This window comes from Thalassophryne amazonica, chromosome 2 (assembly GCF_902500255.1).
Source record: "Thalassophryne amazonica chromosome 2, fThaAma1.1, whole genome shotgun sequence".
In the NCBI taxonomy this organism is placed as follows: Eukaryota; Metazoa; Chordata; class Actinopteri; order Batrachoidiformes; family Batrachoididae; genus Thalassophryne; species Thalassophryne amazonica.
This window is the reverse complement of record NC_047104.1, coordinates 23,272,021-23,287,724: the sequence shown is the minus strand read 5'-3', so window position 1 is coordinate 23,287,724 and position 15,704 is coordinate 23,272,021. Positions and strand designations below refer to the sequence as shown.

Sequence of the window (15,704 nt, the reverse complement as noted above, 5' to 3'; positions counted from 1 at the left end):
ACAGTAACATCTGGTGATGACACAAATTCTTAGGATGTCCCAGAGAGCAATCCAATCAACTGAATCAATGCTTTGTGAAATCAATATCAGCTGCAGAGAAGCACTGTTCATGTTCACATTGCATTCTATAAGTGCTCCCAGGGCTAACATGGTCCATACTTTTTGGGTATAAAGCCAGGCTGTTCCATTCACTGAGCAGCTCCACCTGCCTGGTGGAGGTCAGCTCCAGTGTCGCAGATCCCTGGAGCTTTACCCGCTGGTCAAATGCTTGAGGTATGATTGAGTATTAAATCTCTTATAGCATTTGGATGGGACAGGCTTTATACAAGGAAGTTGGTAGAAGTAATTATTACCAGAGTTTTTCAGGTTTGGGTCTGAATGTGTCATTATGACAGACTGAGGACATCCATGCCAGTATTCCTGTCCTTTTTACCTTGTGTAAAATTATTGATAAATTACTTCAGGTTATATTAATCTGGAAGGCGGTTACCTTTGCAAAAAGAATGAATGGTATGTAGAATTGTTGGCCGCATGCTCACAAATTGGGATGATGAAGTGGAGCATAGGAGGATTTTCTTAAAAAGAAGATCTGAAAGTTCAACTACATTTTGCCAGAAGGTACATCTGATATGTAAGCCTAGATTTGATGTTTTAATGAAAGAAGACCTTCCACTTCATCATGAAGCTGTATAACTGGAGATACAAAAGACAGAATTTGCACTGTGCACAATTTCTTCAATCACAGCCACAGAAGCCTATAATTTCTTCTGGGTTGTCGAGGTGTCTTGGTGGCTTTCCTCAATCTCCTTCTTGCACAGTCACTTAGTTTTTCAGAAGTGTCTACTCCATACAGATTTACCATAGAGTGCCATACTGTTTGTATGTCTTCATAACTGATGTAAATAAAGTTCAAGACATATTCAGTGACTTGGAAATGTTCATGTATCCATCCCCTGACTTGTCTGAAGAAAACTGGCAAACTGATTATTTACAGGTATTACCCCAAAGGGGCTGATTACTTATGCAACCCATCATCTTGGCTTTTGTATTTTTAATTAATTTCTATCAAGTTGTAGAGATTTGTTTTCAGTTTGAGTCTAAGGAAGATAATTTTAGAAAATTTTTATATTGAGAAGCCTGATTTACTTTTTGTATTTGAAACTCACTTTCGAACATGATCATTCAGTAGTAGTAGTAGTAGTAGTAGTAGTAGTAGTAGTAGTAGTCGTCTTGTGGACAGCTTAATGAGCTGTCTATGTAAAAATCAGGTGGCTGCCTATGTAGATGTCCACATGGCACGAATTACCCTTCAAATAGATTGATTAGGCATGGCACAGTTTGTTTTTCCGTCAGGCAAAATTTTATTAGAGTTTTGGTCAATTCAAAATTTGATGTCAAAACAGCCTGAAATCTCATTTCATTAAAATATATAGTAAAATCCCCAAATTTGAGGCAACACTGCCCATCTAGAAGCACATGTTTTGACAAACTGGCGATGGGGTATCATCAACCATCATCCAGATATCAAAGATCCATTGTCCATCTGGCGGACCTTTTCTGTATATTTCAGTTATTCAGAGTTTTCGAAATTTATATGTTGCCCTCTCAGGGTCAAATTCTAGAGGAGTCGTGAAATTGAATAATGCTCATAAAATGAGTAATATTTGACATACGAGGGCTGTCCGTAAAGTATAGGTCCTTTTTTTTGTTTTTTTCTAAAACTATATGGATTTCATTCATATGTTTTTACGTCAGACATGCTTGAACCCTCGTGCGCATGCGTGAGTTTTTCCACGCCTGTCAGTGACGTCATTCGCCTGTGAGCACTCCTTGTGGGAGGAGTCGTCCAGCCCCTCGTCGGAATTCCTTTGTCTGAGAAGTTGCTGAGAGACTGGCGCTTTGTTTGATCAAAATTTTTTCTAAACCTGTGAGACACCATCGAAGTGGACATGGTTCGAAAAATTAAGCTGGTCTTCAGTGAAAATTTTAACAGCTGATGAGAGATTTTGAGGTGATTCTGTCGCTTTAAGGACTTTCACGGTGCGAGACGTCGCGCAGCGCTCTCAGGCGGCGTCATCAGCCTGTTTCAAGCTTAAAACCTCCACATTTCAGGCTTTATTGATCCAGGACGTCGTGAGAGAACAGAGAAGTTTCAGAAGAAGTCGGTTTCAGCATTTTATCTGGATATTCCACTGTTAAAGGAGATTTTTTTTAAATGAAAGACGTGCAGGCGGATGCAGCGTCGGCTCGCAGCCGCCGCGACGCTCCGCCACAGGAAAAACACCTCTGTTGGAAGCCTTGAGGACAAGTTGGAACATCTCCAGCTGATAAACAATTTCTCATATACTCACTCCACTGAAAGCCATCAAAAGCCGCCTGGATTTTACAAATGGTTATCAACACGGAGGTGTTTTTCCTGTGCCGCCACGCCGCGTCGGCTGCGTCCCGACGCGCGGACCCGTCCGCACGTCTTTCATTAAAAAAAATCTCGTTTAACAGTGGAATATCCGGATAAAATGCTGAAACCGACTTCTTCTGAAACTTCTCTGTTCTCTCACGACGTCCTGGATCAATAGAGCCTGAAATGTGGAGGTTTTAAGCTTGAAACAGGCTGATGACGCTGCCTGAGAGCGCAGCGCGACGTCTCGCACCGTGAAAAGTCCTTAAAGCGACAGAATCACCTCAAAATCTCTCATCAGCTGTTAAAATTTTCACTGAAAACCAGCTTAATTTTTCGAACCATGTCCACTTCGATGTGTCTCACAGGTTTAGAAAAAATTTTGATCAAACAAAGCGCCAGTCTCTCAGCAACTTCTCAGACAAAGGAATTCCGACGAGGGGCTGGACGACTCCTCCCACAAGGAGTGCTCACAGGCGAATGACGTCACCGACAGGCATGGAAAAACTCACGCATGCGCACGAGGGTGCAAGCATGTCTGACGTAAAAACATATGAATGAAATCCATATAGTTTTTGAAAAAAATAAAAAGGACCTATACTTTACGGACAGCCCTCGTATCTCAGCAAATGAGGTATCGTTTTGCATGTTTTTGGGCTTGGGACATTCATTTATGGGGTCATTTGTGTAATCCAGGGTCAAGGTCATTGAGAAATGTCAAGGTCAGTGTCTCATTTTCCTATATTTTCATCTTTTTCAAACAATTCGCCACATCTCACAGTCAAGGAAGTGTCTAAATATCATCCTATCATCAATATTTGAAGAGATACTGTCATTAGCTTTAGAACAATACCATATATGACCTAATTTAAGCAATATTCTAGCTTCAAAGTGCATGAAATTTAGATTAATAAGAATTCTCTTCAAAGACAGTTATAACCAAAGTATCATATTAAAGACATATATCTGTGTTGTTGGTAGGATGATCTTAATATCATTCAAACATACAGCCATAACAGAAGTTGTAGATCGTTTGTATCCTATATCATAATTACTTAACTTTGAACATCAAGGTGAAGAGGCATTTCAAGGTAAAACTTGCGTTGTCATCTTACAAAAAGTAAAACGTTTTCTCTAGCTTACTGCAACACAGTTAAAAGTAGATTGGTATGATGTAAAATATTGAACTAAATAAATAATGGTTTCAGTTATTCCTCATCAAGACAGATACATACTTTACACTGATACTGGTGACCTAACTATTTTACTTACACTTCTGAGTCAAGCATAGTTTCTCTTCAACCAGTTCACTATACCAGCCCACAAAAGACATACAGTTACAATTTCACAGCTTTAAAATGGTAAATGGACTGCATTTATATAGCCCGTTTCCATCTGTATTAGATTCTCAAAGCGCTTTATAAATAATGCCTCACATTCACCCTGATGTGAGGGTAATGCCGTACTAATATATTTAATATAATAAAGCACCTGAAATAAGATGTTAATGTATGATTCACCTTAATATGTCTGAATGACCTTGACCTTCAAAGTTGTGTAATTGCTGCAATATTAGATAAAAGGTTTAATACTTATAGTGTGATTCGTTCTTTGTTGTATTTGTAAAGGTTTAGCAGAATCATGCCATGTGAAGCCTGGCAGAATCATGTGTATGTGATAATTTGGTAATTGCTCACCTGGAACAGAATTCTTGTTAGTTTTCATTTGTTTACTTTTCAAGTAGGGATGCTGTTTAAATCGGGTCATATATGGTATCATTCTAAAGCTTATAAAATGTATCTCTGATTATTTAACAAAAGACAGGTATTTGGACATTCACCTGACTGGGAGGGGTAGTTTGATATAGAAAATAGGTAAAAATATGGAAAAATGAGACAATGACCCTGACATTCCCCGATGACCTTGACCTTGGATCACACAAACAACCCCATAAATGAATCCCCCAAACCCAAAAACATACAAAATGATACATCATTTGCTGAAATAAGTCAAATATTGCTCATTTTATGAGCATTTTTCAATTTCAGAGGCAGACGCCCACACAGCACACACAGCTTCGCCGCAGAGGAGCTGCAGCTCCTCCACAGAAGTGCTCAAAAAACTGGCTTTTGTACTGTGTGAAAACATTCAGCCTGTTGAATGAAGTGAAACTAAATGCTGATGTTACAAAACTAAGCAAACAATAAAAACCATCAAGACCTACAGCAAAATGAAATACGGACGAATTGAGGTTTTCGGCAGCATTCGTTCAAAAATTTTCAACAGTTTAAAAATCCTGACAAAGCGCCAGGTGCAGGAACGAAGCTGCGCGAAGGTTACACGATGCCAACAAAAGTCAATGAAGTCCATATTTCTTTTTTTGCGTGGACTTTGCTGCACTTCATTAAGTGCCGTGTGACTGGGCCATAAGGTTAAAAAAAAATCAGCAGGCCACAGACCCTTCTCTTATCGTGTGCCTGCCTTGTGGAATGATTTCCCCTGCAGATAGACAGTAGTCATGTTCTGTAGAGACATTCAAGTCAGGACTAAAGACTCATCGAGTCTCCTTCTCATATGGCTAGCATACCGGTGTAGTATGTAACTTCTGCTTCTTATTCTTTTAATTCATATTATTAGCAACAGAACAGGTCTTGGCCTCACTACATCTAAATTCCCAGGTCTGTTAGTGAAGCACAGGGCTAGCTGCCCGCGACCGCCTTAGCAATCTCTTTGCTTCCATGTTGATTTATTGCTGGTGAATTAATGCCTCAGGTGCAGTTATTTCCGACCGACTGATTCTCTTTTTCTCTCTGTCCGAGGCACTGACAACACCAATGACTGATCCTTACTCTGCACCCCAGGTAACCTCGTGATTCCACGCACTGACTAGAGGTCTTTTCTTGCAGCCTACCAGTGCTGGATGTGGACTCCTATGTATTAGATACCCAAGATGGACTCTACTGTATTTTCAATTAAGAATTCTGTTTTTCTTGCTCTTCTCTGTCTTCTGTTTGTAAAGAAACTCTTGTACAGTCTATATAAACCTTGTAACTATTTGCATGTCCGAAGCAGTGGGTCACCCCTCTGAGTCTGGTCTGCATGAGGTTTTCTTCCTCATTATTGCAGAGAGAGTTTTTCTGATACTGTCACCTGTGTGCTTGCTCAGGGGGGTTGGTAAGGTTTCACCTTACTCATGTGAAGCACCTTGAGGCAGCTTTGTTGTGATTTGGCGCTATACAAATAAAATAAATTGAATTCAATTCAGATTGAATGCTCTTTTATATAAGAGCAGAACAAACGTGATCCAACCACAATTACAGCCACTATGTTGAATTTCAAAATAGCTGCTGGCAAAAGACAAAGTTGGCAATATCTTATATTTGAGAACACATGCAAAGGACTATTAAGTTTCTTACTCCCATGTTTTCACACAAAGGAACCCAGAAAACCTTATATCTACGCTCTAGCTTCATGTTTATACAACTAAACTAAAAGTGACAACTTATATCATCGTCATTATGCTTAAGGAAGCATTCTTTTTGCTTCCCCAACATCTGAGTTGGTCATCAGCATAATCTTCTCAACCTTGTGTTTGGACTCTCAAGTCTGGAATTAGACTCAAGAACCATTCCATCAAGCATGTGGTCTTCACGTTTCCAGTAAAATGTGGATCTTGGTTTATTTTCCTTTGTTCATTTTTCCAAATCGAATAGTTAGCCAGCAATTTTCGGTCTTGTAAAATGTGACCATACTCAGTAATAGGGCAATCCAGATGTGTACATTATGCAGTTTTATCATGTGTATCATCTTCAGTACAGAAAAAACTATGACTTGTTCTGGCCATTCAGGTATTTCATAATAAAAGATTTAATGCCATGATATATAATACATCCAGTGAAAACGTATGACAGCATGTCAGTATTATTTGTGGAGCTTGCTCACAGATCTCTACTTTTTTTTTAACTAGCTGATTAAGTAGTCTGTCCTTCAGAGAGGGACACTTCTTCAGCTCTTGTCACCATCAGAGTCTATAAATATGATAATCAGTGTTCAAAATAAAATGGAGATAGCTGGCTGTATCTTGGATAACGTCAGAGGTATCACGTAGTAAATTATAGATGCTTCAGAGGACGCATTCTCAAAGCCACATTACCCTGTTGTATTACCGATCCGTTGCACCAGATGACATGGCCGTGTTCCATGGGTAGTTTGCAAACTCAATCACACAGGCATCCACCGATAATGGAAATTTATCACACAAATGGAGCGGCATGGTGCCTTAGTGGTTTGCACTGTTTTTCACAGCAAAGTTGTGGTTTTTCCTTGGGAGTGATGAAGATGAACAGAATTTGCAGTGAACATTGCAGACTGATGGCAGTGGTAGATAGAACGGTTGGAAGCCACACCTCCTGTCAATTTAGCGCACACACCAACTCACTGTCTGTTTGCAAAGCCACACTCTTGGGGCAACTTAGACAAATTTCACATCCAGTCCGACAGTGATTGTCTGCTGACTGTTTTCGTGATGATAGTGTGAATGGCCACACATTTCTAAGTGCCATGCGAGCAGTGTGAGCTGTTCGTGCGTGTCACCTGGAATGTGGCCTGCACCTGCCGTAAGAGGATGTGATGGGTTCACACAGTGCACACTCTGTCTTTCAGCCACTGGTGTGCGCAAATAGTTGAAGCAACAGGTGTACGAGGCCTTGGATGCAGCTACAATTTTACACGTTTTGCATACAATGCCTGCTTCATGCGCACTTAATGTTCAATTCAACCAAATTCACACTATGTTTGAAGGGGCCCTAAAGGTGGTCTGTTCCCAATTTCTGCCCTTATACACTACATACAGTGTAACTGAACATGCTGAATACTGTACACCAGAGTACACAGGATTCCCTTACACATGTGCATAATGCTATTTTGGTCAATTGCCTACACTTTCCAAAAGGTACAATGTTTGTTAACCTCTCTAAACTAAACTGTTGAAGACTGCGACATGCTTTTCATGGGTTTCATGTTGTGAAGGAGGATAAGAATTAGGCTTCAGATCAGAGAACGGTAGGCCCCAATTATGACATATTGTACCCCCTCATCCACTTTCCCCTACATTTACACAAGATTAACACCCGCCTGCACCAGTTAAATCTGACTAGTCATGCTTTGTGGATCAAAAATGAAGCCAAAGTCATGAATTTTTAAAATGTCTAAAACTTTCATGGTTGCTCACAGTTTTCTACAATGCTACTTTTACCACACATTATGCCCATTTTCAGGCCCAAAAATCATCAACAACTGTAACGCATTGTTTCAAATCTCCCACAGGTGTTGAATTGGGTTGAAATCTGGGCCTTACATTTCCAGGCTTTGTCTTTAATTTGTCTTCCATGTCTGCCTGTGTTGGGGTATTTATATGTATGTATATGATGTTTCTGTTTCAGGTTGTGCATTTGTGACCTTCACAGCAAGACAAATGGCCCAGTCTGCGATCAGGTCTATGCACCAGTCCCAGAGCATGGAGGTGAATATCACAGTTCACAAAGCATACATGGGTACAAATACTGAATATGATACCTCCATGTTGTAGTCGGTCCCCCTGCCATCACTTGCTACTGTCGTTAGCAGCCTGGATTAGCCTGTTGTATGGTAGAGTTCACAGCAGTACAATCTGCCAACTCAGAGTTGTCCATCTCAAATGTTCAGAGCGTAGCATTGAATAAGCACAGACCAGACTTCGTCATTCATTGAAGCAGCCAGTTTCGAGTAGCTCAGACTGCCATCTTGAGAGAAGGCTTGAGTGACATTCCACAATTTACACCACAAAAGTAGCAAAAATGTTTGGGGGTGGAGGATCTTGTCTATTAAGTGTTGTTCCTATTTAATTGTCAGGATTCGGTCCAATTTGGGTTCCAGTTTTAATTTGTCCCCTTTTCCTTCCGTGTGCCCCAGTCTTGACTATATATTTGTTTTTATTTTTGTCACTTGGTTATTGTCATTCTAGTTTGGTTTGAAAATTCCCATTTATGCATTATTCTTTGGTTCCTGGTTTTGGTTTTCAGTTATTCAGTATTCTCTTGTCTCTGGATTTATTTTCTGTATTTTCAGTTCAGTCATTTATTGCTTTTCTTTCTGTATGCTTGAGTCTATCTTCTGTAGTATTATGTATTTTCTGATTTTGGTTCTTTATCTTCAGTGTCTTATGGTCTGGTTGTGTTCTGTTTATCTTAGGGTTTAGCTTTGATTATCTTTTATGACGTGCATTATTCTGTAGTCTCCGATTTTGTTTGTCATTTATCCTCTGTTCAACTAATAGTTTGCTTGCCATGTGTATTGCATTCATGTTATGTATCACTCAGTATCTATTCTGTTCTAATTTGGTTATGATACAATAACATGCTTTTGGAGGGCAGTGTGCATTTTGAGAGACCCGACGTCCCAGTTGCCCAAAATGACCGATATTAGCAAGTCACAATTTCCACCATTAGTTTTTCCATCCACTTAGTTCTCTTGGTTCTGTTTGCATTACATTTTCCTTCCCTCACTCTCTTGTACCTGTTCATCTATCGGCCACGCCCCTTTCCAGATCCTTCATCCTCACATGCACCTTGTTTTCCTGTCACTGCCTTCCTTATGTATATTACATCTGTTGCGTCTCCCTCATTGCTCATTTGTTGATTCCTATCACTTACCAGCACTCTGTCTCCATCCTGTTTTTGCTCTAGCTGTGTTTTGACTCTGCTCTGTTTAACAGATCCTGCCGGGCCTGCAAGTCTACATTTGTGTCCAGCCTTTCTCTGTGCCTGTGCCTGTGCAGCCTTTACACACCTTCAGAGCCATTGGGTTACAATGCATGACTGTTACGTTTTGAGCTTAGCCAGAGTTCCATTGAACCCCAAAAGCAGGCAGCTGTGAGACAGGACGTACAGGTGCAAAACCAGGGCGCTTTAATACACAGTGGAAACAATAGGACATAAGTGAGGGTATGAGATTACAACAAGTTCACACAGAGAGACGGGGAAGAGATCACTGGGGAGGAATAAAGCCAGGGCTAAACCAACGAATGTCAAAAACACAGCGGGGAGAATGTACTTGCAAACGGTGATCAAGGTGGAGGCAAACACACACGCGTAACTGTGGCAATCAACCGTCACTGATTTTCAGTTGTCAGTGAAAAAAATAATATTAACTCAACAATGGAAAAGGTGTGGCTTGTAAACAAACTGAACTAATTGACAGCAGGTGTGAAGCTCAAACAGGAACAGAGACAGAACCACATGACAAAACCACGGAAACAAACCTTCACATACACGGTATAGACACAACAGAGACCCACACGGATGACAGCCGACAGACGGACAAGGATACACACAGACACACTCACACAAACACCGGACTCAGACATGGATCAAGGGTGCGCGCGTACACACACAGCACAGAGACAAATAAAAGCATAGGGATAAAGACAGGATCCACAACTGACATCCTCCGTCTGATCTGCCATTGAAGACTTCTTGTTTCACCAAAGTCGCATTCCTGTTGGGCCTTCATGTTACCCATAGCAGCCACAAGGGACAAGAGGTCCCCACCGTATTTCACTCCAACAGACAATCCTCTACTTGATACGTCACACAGATGTCGCAACGCAGCCGAGGGGTTGCATTTGAAACCTTAGATGCAGGTACTTGGAGTACAAACAGTAATGTTCTAGGCTGGTGGAGGTTTGCTGTGTGTGACATGATTGCTCGGTAGGTTAGAGATGTTCTTGAGGGCCCCTTCACACATAGTACAAATAAATACAACTCAGGGCAACTGACGGCGAAACAGCCCGTATGATCGAACCATGAAAACATTGCGCCGAGCTGACAGGCAGGCGTGCCTGATCCCGGTGCCATGGTTCATGCATGCGACAGTATTTTTCGAGCAGGAACTCAGTGCAGGCAGCTGCACCACATCATGCAGCTGATGTGGTGAACAATAAAATAAAAACCAGCTGTATAATTAATGAATGTCACTGGGTTGATACAAATAATACATAGAAGGGGGACGCAATACAGAACCCTGCAGTTAAACAACCCTGGTTAAATAAAAAAATGTCACTCACGGGATTCGAACCTATAAGCTGTGATTACCAGACGGAAACATTACCACTGTGCTACCATCACTGGCCTTTAATCAACAAAGACATGGACGAGGTGTGCTGTGTGCGGCCGCTGATGTCCGCAAAGATGTTTTATATATTTCCACGTGAGGACAGCAGGCAGAGACACGCACCTCACAGGGGCCAGAGGAATGTTGTCAGCTCATGTCTTTCCAACACAGAACGTGTTCTCAAGCTGGGATGTCCAGGAGCAGAGATCTTTACAGCCGCAGCTGTGGACACCCCCCCTTGTCAGCACCCAGACCAACGTGTCACTCTGTGTTATTGGGTCATTTCATTTTTGTTATTTATGTAATTGCATATATAGCCATTGTTGTAATTATGTATATACTGTCCTGACCTGGCAGTGGTTTCTGTGTTTGTAATCAATCAATCAATCCATTTTTTTTATATAGCGCCAAATCACAACAAACAGTTGCCCCAAGGCTCTTTATATTGTAAGGCAAGGCCATACAATAATTATGTAAAACCACCAACGGTCAAAACAGACCCCCTTGGAGCAAGCCTTCACTACAGTGGGACAGGAAAACTCCCTTTTACAGGAAGAAACCTCCAGCAGAACCAGGCTCAGGGAGGGGCAGTCTTCTGCTGGGACTGTTGGGGCTGAGGGAGGAGAACCAGGAAAAAGACATGCTGTGGAGGGGACGCAGAGATCGATCACTAATGATTAAATGCAGAGTGGTGTAATGTGTGCACGGACCTGTCATCCAGCTGTCGGTGTGGTTTGATCAGCTGACAGGCCCCTCCCCGTGCTGTGTGCCATCAGACCTGGCTGTCCAGCCCCCATGTGATCAGATCTGTACATAAGTATAAGCATTTTATACAAGTGTGCTCCACCCGGCACACCAGATGTGTTGGAGGAGCGGGGGGTAGGGGGTGCCACACGTAAAAGACACATGCAACACACATGGATGTGGCTTTTTGGAACTCCTCAGTCGTGGGGCAACTTAGACAAATTTCACATCCAGCTTGTCAGTGATTGTCTGCTGACTGTTTTCTGACCGATTTCATGATGATAGTGTGAATGGCCCAACATTTCCTAAGTGCCAAACGAGTGGTGTCAGATGTCATAGTGTGTCACCTGGAATTTGGCGACACCTGGCGGGATAGGGTTCGATGGGCTCTTAAACACCTTTCACACCGGGGCTGCTCCAGGTTGCTCCGGTTGCGCTGTGCATCGTTATTGATGCAGGCCCAATGGAAGCAACTCAGTGCCCAGACAATGCAGCTGGCCGCCCACAACCCAGCGTTCTGCAGCGGCGCAAAGGAGGAAGCAAGTCGGGCGCCGAAAAATTAAACCTGTCTTAATTTTTTTGGCGTCCCTGTGCTCGACGCAGAGAAGGAAGTGGTTCCAGCACAAGTCGGGTCCAAGAGGCGTAACTCGGGGCAAAGAGGCGTTACCAACGTGACCTCAAAGCCAATTATGATTCCTGCTGTGTTCCGTTGTTCCCGCAGTATAAATCACCACGGATTGTTTTTATACCGTGTACTCAATGCAGTAAAAACTACACGCTTAAAAAAAAATGCCAGACTGATTGCCAGAAATACCACGTAAAGAAGTCCGGACATCTCCGAGTCCACTCATGGACGTTCGTTCACGCGCGCACATGTGAACAATTAAAAGAAAAAAAAAAGTCTGGCTTCAGGCATTATTTCCTTGTTCTCTGCTCAAACTCTCACAGCACAGTTAAAAAAAAAAAAGGACATACGTCCCGAGACAGGACATGTCAACATCAAGTAGAACTCCAGACATCTCCGCATTGCTTGACGGTTCGCTCGCATCTCGCGGTCAAAGGAGGAAAGAAAAGAAAAAAAAATTGTCTGCAGGCAGTTAGTTCCTTTCTCTCCTCACTCTCTCATCACAGTTAAAAAAGGACATAAGTCCAGGACGTGTCAACATCAAGTAGAACTCCAACAATCTCCACATTTGCTAAAGGACGGTCAAGGGAGGAAAGATAAACTATAACAGAACTCAGAGTGCAGCCCTGCAGTTCAGCACAACAAGCAGAAGAGAAGTCAGAGTGCACAGTCTGTCTGCAGCCAAACTATGCACTCTGACTTCTCTGTGCAGAGAACCTGCAGGCTGTGTTCTCACCTCCTCTCTGCCCCCTGCTGCGTGCACCTGACGCAGAAATTCCTGCGTCGTCATGACGCACACAGGGAGCAACTGGGAGCAGCCGGTGTGAAACGGGGCTTTACAGCTGCTGGTGTGTTGCAAATATTTGTAACCTCAGGTGCACGAGGCATTGGATCTAGCAAGCTACGGATTCTTCAGCGTTTTGCAATCCGATTCCTGCTTCATGCGCACTTTGCACAGTTTTGACCAAATTTGCACAATTAAATTGCATTTTTATTGCATGAAATAAGTATCTTGATCACCATACCCACCAGTAAGAATTCTGGTTCTCACATACGGTTAATTTTTCTTTAAGAAGCCCTCCTATTCTTCCACTTCTTTACCTGTATTAATTGCACCTGTTTGAACTCTTTACCTGTATAAAGACACCTGTCTACATAATCAATCAGACTCAACCTATCCACCATGCCCAAGAAACAAAGCGCTGTCTAAGGACACCGGGGACAAAACTGGAGACCTGCACAAGGCTGGATGGGCTACAGGACAACAGGCAAGCAGTGTTGGTGCCAATTATTAGGAAAAGTAGAAGGACGCAAGACTGTACTGTGCAGTCTTCATCGGTCTGGGGGGCTCCCCATGTAAGATATCACCTCGTGGGTTCATGATGATTCTGAGAAAGGCCTCGCAGAACTACACGAGAGGACCTGGTCATGACCTGAAGAGAGCTGGGGCCTACCAGTCACAAAATTACATTAGTAACACACTTACATCACATCATGGATTTATAATCCTGACAGGGCAGAGCAAGGTCCCCGTGCTCAAGGCAGCACATGTCCAGGCCCGTTTGAAGTTCACCACAGTGACCATCTAGGATGATCTAGAGGAGGCATGGGAGAAGGTCATGTGTTCAGATGAAAAAATAAAGCTTTATGGTATCAACTCACCACTCGCTGTGTTTGGAGGATGAGAACACCCCCAAGAACACCGTCCCAACTGTGAAGCATGGGGGTGTGGAAACATCATTTTTTGAGGGTGCTTTCTGCAAAGGGGACAGAACGACTGCATTGTATTGAAGGGAGGATGGATGGGGTCATGTATCTTGAGATTTTGGCCAAAGAACCTCCTCCCCTCAGTAACAGCATTGAAGATGGGTCGTGGCTGGATCCTTCCAGCATGACAATGACCCCCAAACACATAGCCAGGCCAACTAAGGAGTGGCTCCATAAGAAGCATTTCAAGGTCCTGGATGTGACCGAGCCACCTGAACTCAATAGAAAATCTTTGGAGGGAGAAGAAACTCCAAACCTGAAAGATCTTGAGAAGATCTGTATGGAGGAGTGGACCAAAATACCTGCTGCAGTGTGCAAACATGGTCAAGAACTACAGGAAATGTCTGTCCTCTGTAATTGTAAAAAAGATTTCTGTACCAAATATTAAGGTCTGTTTTTGTATTGTATCAAATACTATCAAATCCTAATTAATTATTTAAAAATCATCCAATGTGATTTTCTCCATTTTTTTTTTTTTTTTTTTTTTTGGGAAACGTGAAAAAATCAGCAGTGGATCAAATACTTATTTGCCTCACTGTATGTTCCTTGCTTTGATTGGCTAATTACACCGACTTAATGAATTAAATAACTGTGGAAGGAACAGGAAGAGTTGGGAATGTATGCAGGGCAGTTGATCTTCAGGAGCGGTTGGTGAGCCCTGCTTTAAAATCCTATTTTGAGATATTTTTTTTGTATTTGTGGCATGCAGAGTTGAGTGACATCAGTGGCAACAAGGAATATTAGTGCCATATTTTTCCACACTGTCCATCCAAGAGACACTATCGTGGTGGTTATGGGCCTGCCCCTCCACTGGCATGTGAACCAGTTTGAGGAAAGATGCAAAAAGCACTACTTGCATCTTTGACCTCCTGCCAGTTAAACGGTATAAGGATTTGCAGCTTTACCGCTATGTTGACTATTATTCTCCTGCTACTCAGAGCAGCCTCTTTCCTCTGGTTAGTTTAGGGCTGTTCATCTCCCATTGTGGTGAATTCGCAGGACACCCAGAAGGACAAGGAGCAGAAGCGCATGGCCCAGCAGCTGCATGCAACAGATGCAGCAATTCAGTGCTGTTTCAATTGTGGGGGAACCTTACTGGACTCAACAGCCTGGGGTCACAGTATCTCGCAGTAGTAAGTGTTTGTATTGTCAGCGCTGTACGAGGTGTGCCTTACAGCTGTATGTATATATGTACAATCTAATGATTTCCTAATGACAAGCCAAGTAATTTCATTAACTTCACCTCTACTGTTATTTCTAGTAATGTTCCATGTTGAATTAACACTGACTGTAATCTGTTTAATCTGTCGTTGATGTAATGTGTAGCTTTATTTACAGTTGCTGCAACAGTCGCCCTCTACAGGAAATTCCATCAGCAACCTGCATCCTGTATCATGTATGCACAAAACCTTGTTTGGACAATTGCCAGACTCCCCTTACCAGATTTGTGGCATCCTGATACCAAAAACAAGGAAAACGGATGGATTTATTCAAATAGCAGATGGAAATAAACAAAATAAAAACCAAACTATTTGTAAAATTGAAGATAACAGATGCATATTCCCCATATCTGCACAAACTACATCCAATTCTTAAAATTTATCAAATTATCAAATTACATTTGATACCAAGGTTGTCCCACTTTGTCTCTTGTTTCACACACAGTTCAATAATTGATGACGTTCAATCCGACGCTCCTCTTATTTGGAGATTACAGCTGCAACCGCACATTGAAGTTTGTGATGACATGCCACGCATCTCATAGGGATTCTCCGCATTTCTTTTCCATTTTCAGGATTGATATTCCCTGCAAATGAAACAATAAATCTTTATTATTCTGGAACTGTACAAAGTTTAAAAAGTGGTAACATTTTATTGGCCCACCCATGGATATGGGCATTCTATTGTAACGGGAAATTACAACAGCAGGAAAATCTGGACCATATGGGCATCTAACCACGCCAGATAGCTCAGATTGATAATTCGTTACCGTAGAATTGCCAGATGGGACATTTTATCATT

General features: G+C 42.2%; 1 protein-coding gene across 1 annotated transcript in view; it reads left to right on the top strand.

The window, feature by feature from the left end:
* celf1 (cugbp, Elav-like family member 1) overlaps nucleotides 1–15,704 on the top strand; it is a 205,465-nt gene that overhangs the window by 115,993 nt on the left and 73,768 nt on the right. Inside the window, exon 6 of the mRNA XM_034184315.1 lies at nucleotides 7,840–7,919. Within this exon, the coding sequence (XP_034040206.1) occupies nucleotides 7,840–7,919 (80 nt within the window). The remainder of the gene's footprint in view (nucleotides 1–7,839; nucleotides 7,920–15,704) is intronic.